General features: G+C 38.7%; 1 protein-coding gene across 11 annotated transcripts in view; it reads right to left on the bottom strand.

The window, feature by feature from the left end:
* LOC132384020 (gephyrin) overlaps positions 1-18,734 on the bottom strand; it is a 647,984-nt gene that overhangs the window by 138,926 nt on the left and 490,324 nt on the right. For all 11 annotated transcript variants that reach the window (XM_059955300.1, XM_059955317.1, XM_059955322.1 and 8 more), the window contains one exon: positions 12,952-12,994. In XM_059955300.1, coding sequence (XP_059811283.1) covers positions 12,952-12,994 — 43 coding nt within the window. The remainder of the gene's footprint in view (positions 1-12,951; positions 12,995-18,734) is intronic.

Here is an 18,734-nt window from a genome sequence, read left to right as displayed (position 1 = left end):
AGATGCGTTCAAAATCACATTAAAATTGAGAATCATCCCTACTGACTCCTGGGAACCCTGGCCATGGACTGCTCACAGAGAGAAGAGGCAATCAGAATGGTATTGTGAAACTCAGTCCAGCCATCAGGAGCACCAAGAAGTTCTGCATAAGTGGTAGAAAAGTGCATGAGCTAGCCAACTACCAACCCACCTGCCCTATCAGAAAGAAGCATTTGTGATTCCACCAAAGGCCACTTCAGAACTCACATATCCAGAATGGATGCAAGTTATCCTTGATCCTGAAGAATTATGTAAGAAGAAGAATACTAGGCAAAAGTGGGAGAACTGCTCTAGCTGGAGTGTTCTTTCATACTTCCTGCACCAACATGATGGGCAATCATCTTCCAAATTCTGTGATGTACAAATCCTTTTACTGTTACACTGCACTCAAAACTATTGTCTGAAATAAACATTGTTAATTGTGGTTCTGAATATTAAAGCACATTTGCATCCTTCTGGCCTTCCATTATGAACAGAAGTTCGGATGGCAAGAGTGATATAAAGTAATGGCAAACTAAAAGTTCAAAATAAATTTATTACAAGTCACTGCCTGTTGGAGAGAGATTCCAGAATTTCATTCCTTCTCACTCAAGGCTTCTTAATTTGAGTGATACTTTAAGAACATGAATCACACTATTAACAGATCCTTAGGACACAAATTACTAGCTACATCATAAGTGAGATGAACTGGTCTCAGTTCTGTAAATACAGCTATTTCACAAGTAATGCAAACGAAAAGGTTTATTTCATGTTTAAATTTCTTGGTTTTGTCAGCACTGTTGTAGAAATGTCCTGCAACCTGTTGAGAATCAGAACATACCTCACGACAAATTTCCAGGAAGATATTAAGGCAATGTGAGACTTCACAGGATAGAATTTAACATTTTGCTGCTGAATGAGAGCTGAGTCCATTTATGATGACCAAAAGTGAGTTTCAGGAATAAACAAGGAAACTGGTAATAGCTTAAATATTCCTTAAGCTACAGTTCTAAATTCCTTCTAACTTATTCTTAATACATAATAGGTAATATTTGTCTCATTAGAGGCATTAATTTAAACAAAGTATTACATATTTCAAATTAATTTCTTGTCACTTTCAACATCTTTGTTGTACCTCCAATTATTTGACCAAATGTCCAACTCACCAGTTATCTGAAAAACAATCCAGTGTTTTCTCAGCATATATGATGCATAAACTCTTCTTGGGCATCCAGCCAGGTCTTCTCCCATTTAACTCTTTTATCAGTTCCTTTAAACATATGCCCCCGGTTTAATCACATTGGCTAAGGGAATAGTTTTTTCTACTTATTCTGTCTAGGAACCATCATTTTAAACAGCTCAATTATCTCTCTTCAGTCTCCTCTGCAACCATGAAAATAATTTATTCTTTTCACTTAGTTCAACTGTTTCTGGCCTTGGCAACATCCTAGTAAATCACCAGTGCACTCTCACCAGCATAATTGCATCATATGATCTCTTCTATGAAACAACTCTTTGAAATTAAGTACAAGTATTGTATTGTGGTCTGTAACTTTCCCAAAGGTATAATCTAGAAATAAAGTAGGATATATCTCAATAAGCAAACATGAAATTCTTCTTCTTAAAAACCCTTTGAATGACTGAGTGTGTTGACCATCAAGCACCCATTTGCTTTACTCTAATACAATAAAAAATTTGCCCTACATTCCCATCAGCAGTCTTTGTGCTGTTGTTGGAAACTAGAACATTTGGAGGAAACCCATATGATGACAGAGAGGATGTGCAAACACCACATGTGTAAACACTAAAGTGGACGTTAGGATTAATTTTGTTGGTTGGAGATTTGAGGCAGCAACTATCCTGCTGTGCCTTTCTTAATATTAAGTTGTATTAATCCTAAATAAGCACCCATATTAAACATGTTCTGATTCTATCCCAGTAAATATTCAAGAAACAACACGTCAATGCTCTTCAGCAACTCATTTCATTTTTAATCTTTTTTTATTGATTTAAAAAAATATAAAGACAAATACAAATCAGGGAAGTTATATCAAATACATATTCCAATAAAAGTACAAACAAAAAAAAGGAGTGTACACTGTCAAAATCATATATAGTATAATACTAAGCTAATATATAAAAGAAACCACAACTCCTCTTAACAATTCAAAACAAAGACTAAAAATTTCTATTATTAAGAAGAAAAAAAAACACTAAACTAACCTAAAACAAAAAAAAAGACTGGGCATTTCATTTGAGGATATAATTACATAAAAAAAGGGGGGAAAATCCTTCTGGTCAAATCTGAAACATCACGAAGAAGAAGAAAAAAGATTACCTAAAAAAGTGAAAAATGATGTTATTTTTCAGCTTAAACCATCTCAAAAAAGATTGATAGCCATCATATATAAACGGCTTATGAATTTATGAATGATGTCTAATGATAAGGTTAAATGTGCTTGGGAACTGGAACTTTGGGAGTCACTTTCAGATGATCAATGGAATATAATTTATCATTTAGTTAACAATTCATCCATCTGCATCTGTCACTCCTTGATTCAGTTCAAGGTAGTGCACAGGGCGCATATATCAAAAGATAAACTAGCACAGATTTTTTCTAATATAAACCCCACCTGTGATAGATGTAATGCTGAGGTGGCTACCTTAACTCATATGCTTTGGTCTTGTATAAAGTTAAATAATTTTTGGAGAGATGTTTTTAGAACATTATCCAAAGTCATAGGTTTGGACCTACAACCTAATTCACTTATGGCAATCTTTGGGATCACTCCAAAGGAAGCAGGAAATGTTTCTGCTTCCGCTCAGCGTATTATAGCTTTTTCAACTTTATTGGCTAGGAGAGATATTTTGTTGTATTGGAAAGATCCTAATCCACTACTGTTTTTTTTTACTGGCTCTCCTCCACTATGTCATGCTTAAGCTTGGAAAAAATTAGAAGTTGAACGTTTGATACATCTTTTGAATTTGAGCAAACCTGGTGACCTTTCATTCAATATTTTCATAGCAACTCATTTTTTTTGAATTTATATTCAACTTCTTTCAATGATTACCTGTTAAATGACAACTCACTGAGTAAAACTAGTCTTTCTCCTCTTAGAACATTAATCCATGGCTTTTCATTGTTCTTTCCTATATTTATGCTACATCAAACTGTCTTAATATGGTTCCTATCCAGCTCTGATTCATTTCCAAAAATAAACTCAAGAATATTCCCTTCTTTTGTTAAGCTTATGAAGATAAACACTGGAACAGACCCCTTTCTTTCTGGGCTTCTTGAACTTTGTATCCTCCATACTTTGTAAATCTATGATGGAATTCTCAACACCATTAAAGCAGGATTAAACCTTAGGTAACAATTCCAGGAGATGAGGAATGAATATGTCTGAGCTCAAGCGGGAGAAAACTATTTGATTAACCACCCAATTTGCATTTATGCAGACTTGATTGTTCTATTCTCTCTAGTGTGCTGTCCAATTACGCATAATTCTTTAATAGTCTCCTATTTCTACATTGTAGTAATCCAATAGTGACTGACTTTGAGGTCCTGCTAATTCATTTTGTTCCTATTGCCTTCACAACTTCATCCCTCTTTCCATTTTCACTAATACCAATAATCAAAACCCAAGGCTTCCCATCCACCCCTCACAGGGGTAGCATGGTTACGTAGTTACGTACATGCAACCCTATAAAAGTATCAGCAGCAATAGAACACACCTGGAGTCTGGTTTTGTTGTTAACAAATTACTATTTTATTAATAACTATTCATATAGTAAATTAAGCCAGGTAAACCAAGGGTTAGCAGTGTTATGCATATATAGGTGTAAAAATAAAGTTCCCAAACTTAGTCAAGCTCAGGTAGCAAGAGTTACAGTCTTACAATGGTATACAAGAAAAGTTCAATCCTCAGGTTAACTAATACGAGATATTTGTAATCCAAAGGTGAGTGTTGTGAGATGGCAATTACGTCGATTTTCCACAGACTCCACGACAGCAATATAAAATAACAATAGCAGTAGGGTTTATCTCCGAAGTTGTTCCACTCCACACACAAAGCATCACCAACTGTGATCTTCAACGAATATCCTTTCAACATAAGCGGTAACACACCCAAATTCAGCTACGGGACATCCCAAAGTGGTGGCCACAGGATACTCAAACAGAATCCACGTATGGATTATCACCAACAGTAGCTTATCACAAAGGGGACAATCTTCAAGGGAACCACAACCCAGGCAAGGGTTGACACACTGGTAGATTCCACAAGGTTACTCCAACCACACAACGTAATGGCCATTTATCCAGTTCCACAATGTACAAAATAACTCCAACAGTGATTTGCCACAGGGGTGCCTTTCTTCAGCAAATCCAGACAAAAGGGCAAACAAACACATGGTATTCACAAAGGTTTCCCCTCACCAGAGGACCCACTCCTGTGGATTAACTACGTGACGATCACTTTCGTATTCGAATGGAAGCAAACTCACCCTCATGGGCTACTTAGAGAGAGAGTTCAAACAGTAACCTTTTTGTCACCAGGTTTCTTCTGTTTCAAACCTTCCTCTCCTCTCTTCTCGGCAAAATTTTTCTAGTTGCAGAAACTCGTGAGAGTCATTTATCAATACTCTGGATCAATCTCAACTCACCCCTTTCGGGCTACTGAAAGTTTAAACCAGCGACTGACTCACTGGTGTCTTTCATTGACTGAATCCTTCTTGACTCTAGCTGTGTGTGTCTGTGACTGTCCTTGTAAAAAGTACATCAGGAGGCTCCTCGCAACTAGCAAACTCCGTAGAAAATGGGTCCTGGACCTGCAATATGCAGATGACTGTGCTCTTGTGGCCCATACTCCGGAGGATCTTCAGACTGTCCTTGCTGTGGCGGTGAAAGCGTACAGCAGGATGGGGCTGACTGTCAATACCACATGGATAGAAGTGGTTTACCAATGGAGTACCAGTGTCCCACCCACCCTACCTGCCTTTACTGTTGGTGATGAAAAGCTGCCAGTAGTGCCATCTTTCAAATATCTGGGAAGTATTCTCTCTGAGGATAGTGGCATTGACAATGACATCCAGAGCCGCATTAAACAGGCAGCGGCTGTCTTTGGGATACTTCGGCATAGAGTCTTTCAGAACAGGAGCCTTCGTCCCTCCACAAAGGTCGCTGTATACCAAGTGGTCTGTGTCACCACCCTCCTTTATGGCTGTGAAGCTTGGGTAACCTACAGCCATCACACCGAGTCCTTGGAGCGCTTCCACATGAGCTGCCTTCAGCACATCCTGGGAATTACCTGGCATGAGCGGGTGCCTCACACTGAAATACGTGTAAAGACCATCTGCAGAAGTATTGAGGCCATGATCACCCAGTGTCCGCTGCAGTGGCTGGGGCACGTGATAAGGATGCTCCCATGTCGGCTACCCCGCAGAGTGTTATATGGCCAGCTACATCATGGTTGACGCTCAGCTGGAGGGCTGAAGAAACGCTATAAGGATCAGATGAAGAATGCTTTAAGGAAGTGCAAGATCAGACCTGAGGACCTGGAGGATGTTGTTGCTGATTGTAACACTTGGCGACAGCTGTGTAGGGACGGGGTTCATATTCTGGAGATGGACAGAACAACCAGAAGACAGTAGAAGAGAGCCAGGAGGAAAGCAGCCATGGTTGCTATCACTACAACATATACATGTCCCATCTGTAATAGAACTTCTAGGTCCAGGATAGGACTGTATAGTCATCAAAGATCTCACCATTAAAGGAGTGGACGTCATCATCGGATTCCAATGGACAACCGAAGAAGACCGTCCATCAAATAACTCCACCTTTCTCCACCATAGTAACCAAGCAACTCTGCAGTCAGCAGAGATCCAACAGTGTCTAAAAGTTAGTCTCATCCTCTCGGTGTCTTAAGGTGACAGTCCACAGATAAAAAGAACCCTGGGGGTACATAACAGGGATAACTATGGTCTGTGTATTTGCTATTGCTTAGCACACACTTGGGCTCGGAGATAGTACTAATGCACTTTTATTTTTGCTGGTGTGGGGAGGGGGATTGTTGCTCGCTGCCATTTACATGCGGGAGGGGGAAGCTGAGGGGGACTTTTGGGTTCTCACTTCTAACTGTCGTTCATTCTTTGGGGTACTTCTCTGTTTTCGTGGATGTTTTGCGGAGAAAAAGCATTTCAGGATGTATATTGTATACATTTTTCTGACATTAAGCTTGACCTTTGAACCTCTGAATGCGGTGCTCACTTCCAACCTTCATTCTGAAGTTTTGTTTACCGAATTAATTAAAAATCTTCAGCTTGTAGTTTTTAGGTTTTTGAACAAGTTACTTGATTGACTCTAATAATTTCTCTCACATCACCCCGATATACTATGGTATAACCTGGTAATGGTTATTTCTCTCGTATGCTCACAGATGCTCACTGGCTCCTACAGTTGTTTCAGGTTCCTATTCTTTTATCATCTGTACTCTACCCCTATTTCTCAACTCACAAACTTTAGTACAGCTGGAAAATCACCTCCTTTTGCTTTTTCTTCTTTTACATTCAATTTCTCTGCTATTTTTGATAGAAGTTCTGCATTTCCTTTGTTCCTTTAAATTAGAAAGCTTCCCATTTGCCAAAGCTCCTTAGCATCCATGAGATACCTTTGCATCAAAAGGATTACAATCTGCTTTTAATTGACCAGAAACTGTTCCAATAAATGCTTTTGTTTTACTCATTCACGAGGTAATCATTGAAGCCAAATGGCCAGTGGTCCCCAACCACTGGGCTGCAAAGCATGTGCTACAGGGAAACGACATGATTTGGCGATATGAAATGATATGAGTCAGCTGCACCTTTCCTCATTCCCTGTCACACCCACTGTTGAACTTGAATGCACGTGAGGTCATTATCTATGCGAGATCATCAGTCACCTAAACCAGGGGTCACCAACCTTTTCTGCACTGCAGACCGATTTAATATTGACAATATTCTTGCAGACTGGCCAAAAGTCGGAGGGTGTTAATCATGAAGGGAATGTAGGTAATACAAGTGGCTAATACACTCAATTTCATTTCTAAAAGCATTTATCTAACAAATTTAATATTAAACACACAGCGCATGTTTTCCTCACATGAACATATAAAATCATTGCAACACGCCAGTGAGAGGACAAGGTCAGGGCTGGAGGTCCCTGCACTGGGGCCACGGCGGTCACGGTCCGGAGAGAGCGACTGACCGAGCAAGGAGTGCGACAGGGCGCATGCCCACCACCCTTGGGCACCTGCTAAACAGGTTTAGAGGCGGCACCCATCTGTCCGTGTTCCAGGCCAGTAGCAACGGCACTTCTCACCGGCCGTGCGAGGCAGATAATTACTCGAGGCCAATCAGTGATCCCTGGCGCGAGGGTATCACTGCGTTTAGGCAACTGATGACCTTGCGTGCGTTCAAGTTCAACAGTGGGCATGACAGGAAATGACGAAAGGTGTAGCTGACTCATATCGTTTCATATCGTCAAATCATATCATTTCCTAAGCACATGCTTTGCGGCCCGGTGGTCGGGGACCACTGGCCTAAACGCAGTGATACCCTTGTGCCAGGGATCACTGGTTGGCCTTGGGTAACCGGCCAGTGAGAAGTGCTGTTGCTACTGGCCTGGAGCGCGGACAGATGGGTGCCGCCTCTAAACCTGTTTGGCACACCAAATTTTCGTGGTGAACACAGTGCTAAAATATTTGTAGACGACCTAATTTGGGCTCAGGGTTTCGTAAGTAGCAGAGCAGCTACCTCACTGCGATCTACTGGAAATCATCCCTCGAGCCAAACTTTTGTTGGCCGATAGATCCTACCTATCCACAAGGGTGACGGGCACGCTCCCTGTTGCACTCCTCGCTCAGTCAGTCGCTCTCTCCGGACTGCGACTGCTGCAGCCCCGGTATAGGGATCTCCAGCCCTTACCTTGTCCTCTCACTGGCGTGTTGCAATGATTTTATATGTTCATACGAGGAAAACACGTGCTATGTGTTTAATATCCAAACATTAGTTAAAAGGTTATGATGCTATTGACTTATAACTGAGTTATAATTGACTTATCACTATATTCATGCAAGGAAAATATGCACTGTGTGTTTAATATTTAATTCGTTAGATAAACCCTTTTAGAAATGAAATTGAGTGTATTAGCCACTTGTAAGTAACTTATAGTTGACTTATCACCTATATTCCGGTCGCGATTAACACCCCCCCCCCCCCCCACCGTTGGTCGGTCTGCAAAAATATTGTCAATATTAAACCGGTCCGTGATGCAAAAAAGGTTGGTGACCCCTGGCCTAACCTGATTACAGTTTTCTAGTGGTGAGACAAATTTCTTAATGTATTTCTCAGCAAGATTAACATGTGAAAATACGAAGCACCAAGTAAGCTGACTCATCCATATGCAGGTAAGTGAACTTGTTGGCAGTGCTCCACAAACTAAAAACTAAATGTCCACATAATTTATTTATTAGCTCCTCTGCTTGATTATTACTGAATTTAGTAGTATGCCAACAACCCCAATTTAGTTTCTGATTGACAAAGCTGTAATAAGTCAGAACGATTACAACTTCTCCTGAGATTGGTCTTCCAGATGGCACATTTTACATTGAACTGTTTTTGTTAAGTTTACCTCTGAAAGCTTTTTACCCTCTGATTTGATTGTAGAAGAAAAACAGTTTCACATTGTCATCCCACTTTTGCTTAATTATTTTTCAGCAGACTTACATGCTTACTTTCCAATGTCTCAGCTATACCAATTAGAAATCACTGCCAAACAATAAAGTTAATGTAAAGCCTAATACATGGACCAGCTGGGCTAAAGGGCCTATTTCTGTGCTGTGGAACTATATCATTGTGAAAAAGAAAAACCTTTCACATATGTTCAGTTCCCAAACTAAGACAAACAGTTGTTAATGCTGATAGCTGCTGATATTTCCATGCTGTCTATGCACCCCAATTCTTAACAAATTGTGCACATGTACATGAATAAGTGGAATATGGTTATGAATAGAAAAAATGGTGAATCAAGTTGCCTGGGTACCAATTGGATTATCAACTTAAGGCATTAGGGGGCAGCATTAAGAAGGAAAAGTAAAACATCTAAAAGAAGACAAGCTTCTCAATTTCTTCTGCAGCTGCCCATTAATCATCACTAATATGCCAAGCTTAATATTCTCACAACATACTTACCTATTATATCCCATCCTCATTTATAAAACTCAGATGTGACACAATTACATCATTCACTTTTCTAAGTAAAGAAAGACAAAAGGTCTGAAGAAAGCATGATTAATGAAATTATGCTATGTGGTGTTTTTATACACAAGCAAGGAGAGGAGACGCAGAATTTCATCTTTCATGGAAATTGGCAAAAGAAACAAAAGAAATTAAAATAGGAATCAAAAACACTATTAGATTTTAGCTTCCTAATGCCTTTTCTAGCCAGCATCCGCAGCATGTTAGAATCTGATGAAAGCATTTGATAAGATTGCTAACAATATCTTCCATAATTTTTCTGATGATTATCAGATTGAATTTGCTCTAACTTTTGACAGGGCATAACCAATATTGTGTAGACAAGGTATTTGGCAACATTCCATATTGTTGTGCAGAATGCCTTCTTATACAGTAGTTGTAACTCTCAGTTATATATTGGTATTATATGGAATGAAACTGAAGAACAGTGTCGCAGATACTTGGGATCTCAGTAAGAGCCCTAGTTTAAATGTTAATTTGAAAAATCAAAATTAATTACCTTCAAATTGATAAGAAATAAATTGTAGAAGTTGGTCTTAAGCTTGCACTGCTGCAGCACAATATTATAAATCATCTAAGAAAAATTGCATTAACTCCATCCATGCAGTTTTATTTTGAACATATATAATTGTCTGCTGAAAGAAAGCTTTGCAATTTAGGCTTCTCAGGCATTGGAGTGGGGGCCTTCAACTTTTCTATTGTTTTGGTGCAAGAAGATTCTTTAGCAATGCTGAGGCAAACTCCATCCCTTTTTTCCACTTTTCCAGGGGAGATTTCCTGTAACTTCACTAATGAAGTTTATGATATATTAATTTCATTCTTTTATGTCACTACCACTCTTCCCCACCAGCACCAAGTCCAAGAAAGCTTATTTCATTCCTGACGCTGAGATGTATTTAAAATATATAAAACTGTACACATAAATTAGCCTTTTAACAGAACGGAAGAAGCCATTTTGTATTTATTAGGTACACAATAACTAATAAAGACTGACACAGAAGAACTTCTTCAAGATGTGTCTCAGGTCCATTAAAATTGTTGTAGTATTTTCCTAATGTTGGTACTAACCCATTATGACGCCACACATCTGGAAGGATAACAGGACTTAGGTGAATTGAAGTGATTCAGATGCACTTTGGCACTCAAATCCTGAGACCACCTTCCCGGATGCATGTCATATGACCATAAGACATAGGAGTAGAAATAGGCCATTCAGCCCAGTGGGTCTGCTCCACCATTCCATCATGACTGATCCTGGATCCCACTCAACCTCATACACTACCTTCCTGCCATATCTTTTGAGCCCTGACTGATCAGGAAATGATCCACTTCTACCTTAAATATGCATGGACGGCCTCCAACACAGTCTCTAGCAGAGCATTCCACAGATTCACTACTCTCTGGCTAAAAAAATTCCTCCTTACCTCTGTTCTAAAAGGATGCCCCCCCCAATTTTAAGGCTGTGCCCTCTACTTCTGGATACCCCCACCATGAGAAACATCCTCTCCATATCCACCCTATCTAGTTCTTCCAACATTCAGTAGATTTCAATGAGAACCCCTCTCAGCATTCTTCTAAATTTCAGTGAGTATAGGCCCAAAGCTGCCAAATGTTCCACATATATTGACCTCTTAATTCCTGGAATCATCTTCTTGAACCACATCTGGACTCTCTCCAATGACAACACACCCTTTCTGAGATATGGGGCCCAAAACTGTTGACAATACTCCAAGTGTGGCCTGACTAGTGTCTTATAATGACTCAGTATTATCTTCTTGCTTTTATATTCTATTCTCCTTGAAATAAATGTCAACATTGCATTTGCTTTCTTTACCACAGACTCAACCTGTAAATTAACCTTCTGGGAGTCTTGCACGAGGACTCCCAAGTCCCTCTGCACCTCTGATGTTTGAATCTTCTCGCCATTCAGATAATAGTCCACACTAGAGTTCCTTTTAACAAAATGCATTATCATACATTTCCCACACTGTATTGCATCTGCCACATCTTTTGCCCATTCTTCCAATTTACCTGTCCTGCTGTAATAGCACTACCTACCCTCCACCTATCTTTCTATCATCAACAAACTTTACTACAAAGCCATCAATTCCATTATCCAAATCATTGACAAACAATGTGAAAAGTAGCGGTCCTAATACTGATGCACTGAGGAACACCACTGGTCACTGGCAGCCAACCAGAAAAGGCCCCTTTAATTCCCACACTCTGTCTCCTGCCTGTCAGCCATTCCTCTAATCCATGCTAGTATCCTTCCTGTAATGCCATGGGATTTTATCTCATTAACAAGAGTAGACACCAATTATAAGGAAATAGTCATACTGGATTCAAGAAGAAATTTACATGTCAGCCCTCATCATCTCCTTCTTGGCATTATTTTCACAACCTTTTTTCTCTGCTCAAGAATGGACCTATTTGCTGCATAAATACAATAATTTGTGTTTCGTTTCAAAGTCCTACTTCACTTTCTGTTCCTTAAGGGCGACATTCTGCTTTGCTTCACTTATCACGACGAAAGCAGCAATAGTGGTTCTATGAAAATCCTTAAAACAGCTAAGCATGATTTGACAATTCAAAAAGCATTTGTTTTCTAAATAATGTTTCACAATGAATCCTTAAATGCTGCTTGTCCTGATTGTGGACTCACTGAATGGTCAAATACAGATCAACTGTAAACCCTTCACTTGCTTTTGTTTAAGTTTTCTTTTTCTCTGCAAGGAAGCAAACAAAATCTTAATTTTAGTTCCACAAATGTGGAGCAACACCACTACTGAGGTCAAGGGACATGGTTAACAGTTCAGGGGGCACAGTTCAATAGTGAGAAGGAGGTTGTTCAGAAATTGATTCATGGAGGAAAATGAGTTTAACGATTTAAAAATAATTACTGTCCAAACACAGTTCTGAAAATATCTGAATATTAATTTATATGGTAGCATAAGAGGACAAGAAATTAAGTATAATGAATAAACAAGAAAGATTATCAGATTTACTGACAACAGCATAGTCCAGTTTCTTAGATGCTACATTCTGCCATTAACCACGATCCACCCCACAATGCTCTCTACTCCAAACAGTAATCATGCTGAATGTGAACTGGAGCATATTAATAGAAATCTGTATGATTTCAATTGTCTAACTTCTATAAAGAAACAGATTTATATGAGAGGAAGTCATTTAAAGGGTCTTGGCAAAATTCCAATAATAAATTTCCTGAATGATGACTTTTAACTTTCATGATCAAAAACATCACAGGATGGTTTTCGGAATACAGGTAGTTCTTACACACAACCATTTCTGAACTCTCAACAATCTCCTTACCGTTACCTCCCCCACTCCTCCACATCCTCGCTCCCTGCAGCACCATATCCACACAGCATATTGCCCTCACCTCTTCCACACAGTATTCCTCCTATAATTTCATACGCAAAGGCTGGATTGAACTCTTTGGGCCAAAGGGCCTGTATTTGTGCAGCACTGTTCCATTATTATTCTAAATGCTGGGTCACTTTGGAACAAAATGACGTCATAGAGGCAGATAATGCCAGGAAATACCACTTGTATTTTTTGTTAGCATACTTACATTAACAGTAACATAGCTAATAACATGATTTAAGTACTCACTGGCTCTCAGGATGTTTTCCTTGCTGCTGCAGCGAGACTGGACCTGCAGAGAGAATGGATATTATCTTTAAAGTCTACATAATGAACTGGAAATTTAAACATACATACATGCAGTGGGTTATACAAAATAGATTATGATGAACAAAGCTGGATCACCACCATGAAATGACAAGTTTGTGCAAGAATGCTACAATGGGTAAGCTTATGATTCTTCATCCTAGAATATTAAAATGTAAATGGAAGAAATCTGGAAAACCCATCAAAATGGAGGCAAAAGTTATTCGACAGGACATAGTAGCTCAAAATAAATTTGCTTTAGATCTGCTGAGCACAAGCAGCCATGAAAACTGCATGAAGGAAGAAAAGATTGTGAATGAACGTGGCATGTTGCAGTAAACTAATCCATGTAGAAGGGCTTATATGTTCTGATCTAGCAAAAGTCTTCAGAAATAAATGTATGCATACACAGTTGTGCACTTGTGCGCGTGCGCGCGCGCGCACACACACACACACACACACACACACACAAATTAGACACAAAACAACAAGAATTACACCATAAATGAATTAGGAGGGTCAAAATGTGGATATGATAACTGAAAGATTCTAAGACAAATGTTAAAGGCACAGACTAGTGGACAGTGTTAAGGTGGGAAAACAAACAATCAAGAATCTTCACATAGATAGAATAGCAAGGAGCTAGAACTCATAGCGCAAAGCAGAGTTTGCGAATGGTAGCAGCTCCTTTGATCAGTAATAGTTACTCGTGAGTTGTATCCTCTATGCCTTCTGAGTTCATCTTTAAGCCCTTCCAACCTATGGTGGAGCTAATGTGTAAACAAAAACAAAAGATTTATAATGAACAGAGAAGCTCAGAAATCTAGGAATTTTTTTAAGAAATGAAATACGTAAACAAAAGAACTAATGAGAGGTTTATTATATGTTTGGCCTTTTTACAATTTTCAAACACGCTTGCTACTAACGCACGAGAAAACATGCAAATTGTGGAACCACCAGCATTAACCCACACACTAGACGGGGAGAACAGGCAGGATCTGCTTGGCAATTCAAGCAAAACAAAAAGCCATGAAGCACAGAGAGAAAATTAAAAGAACAAACATAAAACAAGTATCAATTTTACTGCATGCCACGTTCCCCACTATAACCCTACATCATATATTTTTGCACAATTATAATACTTTTTAAAATTAAAACCTGAACATGCCAGGTACCCGTAGGTTAGTGTCCCTCTCACTTTCTTTAGAAGAGTGTTTCTTTTTACTTTTACACAGCCCTATCTTCTGACCTATCAGTATAAAGAAAATGACAGATCTGCACAGTTACTTCTGCGCAGGTTGGAATGAATCAAAGCTGAAGTCTCCTTTAAGAGATAACAATAAAGTGTTTTAAGAATTATGATTGAGATTAACTGAGTTGCCAGAACGATATGCTTTTGCAAGGCTATAAACGTACTATGGAAGATTCTTTCAGTTACATGAAAAGTAGAACAAAGAATAGAAAAAGAATGCTGACATTGAATGAAAAATAATTGCCATCTATTGCTTTGTCATCTGTTGCTGACACTGAGCTAGGGTGGGATATGTGAACATCAGCACAACCGATTTACACAACAAAAGAAGCATAAGCTTTTTAATGAACTGATGAAGATGGAAAATAATGAAGTTGTAACTGCTTTTCTTCTCCCCCTTAGCTATCATTAATGCCCTTAATTGTATTATTTAGTGTATCTGTCTTAAAGCTTGATAATGAAGATTAAAAGATAAATTTAGACAAGAGAAGATTAATGATGCAAAAAAAAAGCAACAAGAGAAGTTCTGCAGGAAAGAGAAATGTACAGCTCATCTCAAATAACAGATAACATCTGTCTCAATTTGTGCATTAAAATACAATGCCGTGCTGGAAGTAAATACTTCACAACATATTCACACTCAGTTAACTGCCATCTATATCAGTGATATGAATGTAAGCTTGAGCAGTGTTTTTCAGGTAACACCATAGCTATGTCCATTGACAGGTGAGACTATGTATATGATAATTATTCATATTTTGATCAGTTAAACATCATAGCTTAAACCACAGTAACAATACCTGGTCTATGCTTACTTGGAATAGGCTGAGGGAAGGTAAGTAAGTGGATTAGTTGCAAAACTTTTTAATGAAGATTAGGGATTGTCTGCATAAACTTATAGATTACCTGGTCGGACAACCTCAACAGTATCATAGTAAAATTAAAAACTCCATTTTAAAAATGTGGACAGGATTTAGTCAATTGTTTTCTTCATCTGGTACTATTAGCCTGATTTTTGTGTTTGTACTCTTCCATCTGTTGTCTCTTTCATATTTAGTTACATTTTTATAAAATAACTTCTGGAAGTCAACATTTGTCCATAGTTGACAAAATGTTAACCAACACAGCACTGGAGAAACATCAATGCAAAAACCCTATTGCTCTAGTCTTGTACCTTGTCCAAACATGAGTTGAACAGATGAATTGCCATGAAACAGCAGGGCTTATAGCTACATGCTGCCTTCCACTAGCTCCATCTAATTTATGTTTTATTTGAAAACAGTATTTACAAATTGCAGGCAAGGCCAATATTTATTGACTGTCCATAATACCTTGAAGAAGATGATGATAATTCACCTTCTTGAACTGCTATATATCAGCACAGTGAGGACACTACCAGAGTAAGTTAGGAAATGCCAGTTTATGATTCAATAACTATAAAGACATGGTAATATATTCCCATATCAAAATGGCACCTGATTCATGGTGTGGGGGAGTAGAGGAACTTGGTTGTCACCGTTGATCTTGTTTGTAGAGGTAACAGGTTTGTGAGGGACAAGCAAAGACATTTGGAGTGCTTTTACACAGCTTTTTGTTGATGGCAGAACTGTAGCCACAGAGTGCTAGTAGTGGAAGGAGAGAAGTTATAGGATTGTATAACAGAGAGCCTATTAAAGGAACTGCTTTGCTTTGTATTCCATTGAACTTCTCAGGTGTTGGTAAAGCTGTATTCATTTAGGCAAATGTGGGTTCTTCCATTACATCCATAACATGCTTCAGGAGGTTTGTCATTCACTAGAGATCAGGTCTTGTAGCAATAACTCATATACCCACAGCCTGTAGCTCACGAGGAATAAGGATAGCAGAGCATTGGGGATACCACCAGTACTTCATTCTGTGCTTCCTTCATCATTGGTGGATCTAAATCCAGGAACTCCTACTCCTAGGCATGGCAGGAACATAATTATCACAAAGGGTGCGCTAATTCAAGCAGATGGTTTGCGAATTCTTCTTAAAAACAATAAATGTTCATCTTGACAGTAACACATCCTGAAAAATGAATAAACTGAAAAAAATATGGTTGGTCTAATTTAGATCCTAATCAACGATGGCTTTACTGGTATGTTTTGTGTGTGTGTGTGTGTTTGTGTTAGGGTGAACAAAAGATCATGGCTTGGAACATACTGAGCAAGAACCAAGTACTGTCAATCCCTCTTAAGCAGATATTACCTAGTAATTGAATTGAACACATAACTTCTGATAAGACCAAGGCAAAATATTAGCCTTGTTGTATACCAACAAGGCATATTTCATTAACTGTTCTTGAAAACTGCTGCTCTAATCTTTATTCTACATTCAAAAAAATCTGGTTACAAGTGCATCAATGTTCTCAGCAAACACTCTGCTGGAATTAAAATACTAATTGTAACTGCAGCAATCTGAAATATAGAGCAGTTTGCTGTGTCTGTTATTTATAGTCTTTTCAATTCTGAGGGAGAATGAGAAAGCAAAGAACTTTGCATCAAACAGTGGTATACTTATTAGGTCAATGCACATGTATACTTACCCATATTATAGGAGTGGTACCAGAGATATTTTATGCTAAAATAAAAACCCCTTTAAAACAGCTACCTTGAGCCTCAACAGCCCTTCATCAGAAATTTAGGGCAAATGAAGTAGAAGTCCAAAGGGAAATGCATTCACAGTGCAGAAGTCCAATATTGCATCATAGGTCCTTAATTTATCTAGTCTCATGAAAGGGTCTGATGGATGCCTTAAACTCTCATGTGGATGACCCGACCAAAATCTTGAATATCTTGGATTTAGGTAACAGGTGATGCAAAGTGCTTTATGGAATGCTAATGGTCTGTTGGACCCTTATGCCCATTTCCTTTCTGTGCCAAAATAATTTTTCTTTTGTTGAAAACATTGCTTGCAGTTTCACTTGCTTGCACCTTACTGGATAATACAGTGATCCAAACTATGAACAATAGTGATTCGGCTATTGAAGAGTAGCTACATCCCTCCAAACACCTTTCCATGTTAAGCAGTGAGCTACAGAAATTCAAAGGGATGGTGGACATATCATTAAGCACAATTATTTCATTTACTGCTATATGATAGAGCAGTTTTCTAGGGTAGATGTTTCAACTTCAAATATTTCATGCTCAAAAGAGAAACATTCCTTAAATATTCCTTAAAATCATACCTAGAATAATGCAGTGGGAATCCTGTAACCATACAGATACAATGTTTGCCTCGTGTAAGAATTGCTCTCTTAGCTCCTTTTATCAAACAAAATACTGCTGCAAGACTGTTCGATATCAACAAACAGAAGGAAACTTAATATTTTGAGTCATTCTAAAGCACTGGTGAGGCCTTACTTGGAGTATTGTGAAGCGTTTTGGGCCCCTTACCTCAGGAAGGATGTGCCAAAACGGGATAGGGTTCAAAGGAGGTTCACAAAAATCATTCCAGATTTGAACAGCTTGTCATATGAAAGGCTTTTGATGGCTCTGGGCCTGTATTTGCCAGAATTCAGAAGAATGAGGGGTGACTTCATTGAAACCTATAGAATGGTAAAAGGCTTGGTAGAGTGGAGAGGATGTTTCCTCTGGTGGGAGAGTCTAGGACCAGAGGACATAGTCTCAGAATAGAGGGGCATCCTTTTAGAATGGAAATAAGGAGGAATTCCTTTAGCCAGAGAGTGGTGAATCTGTGGAATTTATTGCCACAGGCAGCTGTGAAGACCAACACTGTATATATATTTTAAGGCAGATGTTGATAAGATTCTTGATTGGTCAGGGCATGAAGAGGAAAATTGGATGAGCCATGATGAAATTGCAGAGCAAACTCGATGGGCCATATGGCCTAATTCTGCTCCTATGTCTTATGGTCTTAACTACCTATTTGAATGGAATGTTTCTAATCTATGGTATATTAAGGGTTGACCACATTGCCTCACCATCTTTAGTCTTTTATCCTCTACTTCTTATTTCCCTTCCCCCTACTAGACTTCTGTTACTGTCCATTTCCAATTCCTTTGTTCCATTAGCGCTTAATAAAATTGTGAAGCAACAAGGTTTGTGTCACTTTCTTGACTTCCAAAAGAACCTTGAATCAAAAACATCAGAATCCAACAAACTTTGGTGTAGTCACTAAAGGATGGTTGCAAAGATTTAAAGACTTGGAGGAATCCCAGATGAGGTGCAATTTTTTAGTGTGAAAACAAAGGAGGTAAAAGCTACCTCTAGTCCCAAATTGTCTGAGAGACAACACCGACTAGTTCTAGCTTCAATACATTATCTGATGGAAGTGTTGGAGTGAGGAAACTACTATACATTGCTATTAAGAAAAAAACAGATCTGTAAAAAAGTAGATGAGCTGTGAGAATAATATGGAGCTCAGATTAAATTCCTACAAGCCAGTGGAGTGTGAAGAAAAATTGTTTTTAATCTAGTGCTTAAAAAAATCT

Source organism: Hypanus sabinus, chromosome 2, assembly GCF_030144855.1.
Source record: "Hypanus sabinus isolate sHypSab1 chromosome 2, sHypSab1.hap1, whole genome shotgun sequence".
NCBI classification, from domain to species: Eukaryota; Metazoa; Chordata; class Chondrichthyes; order Myliobatiformes; family Dasyatidae; genus Hypanus; species Hypanus sabinus.
The sequence above is the reverse complement of the archived record's forward strand: the minus strand, read 5'-3'. Positions and strand labels throughout refer to the sequence as shown.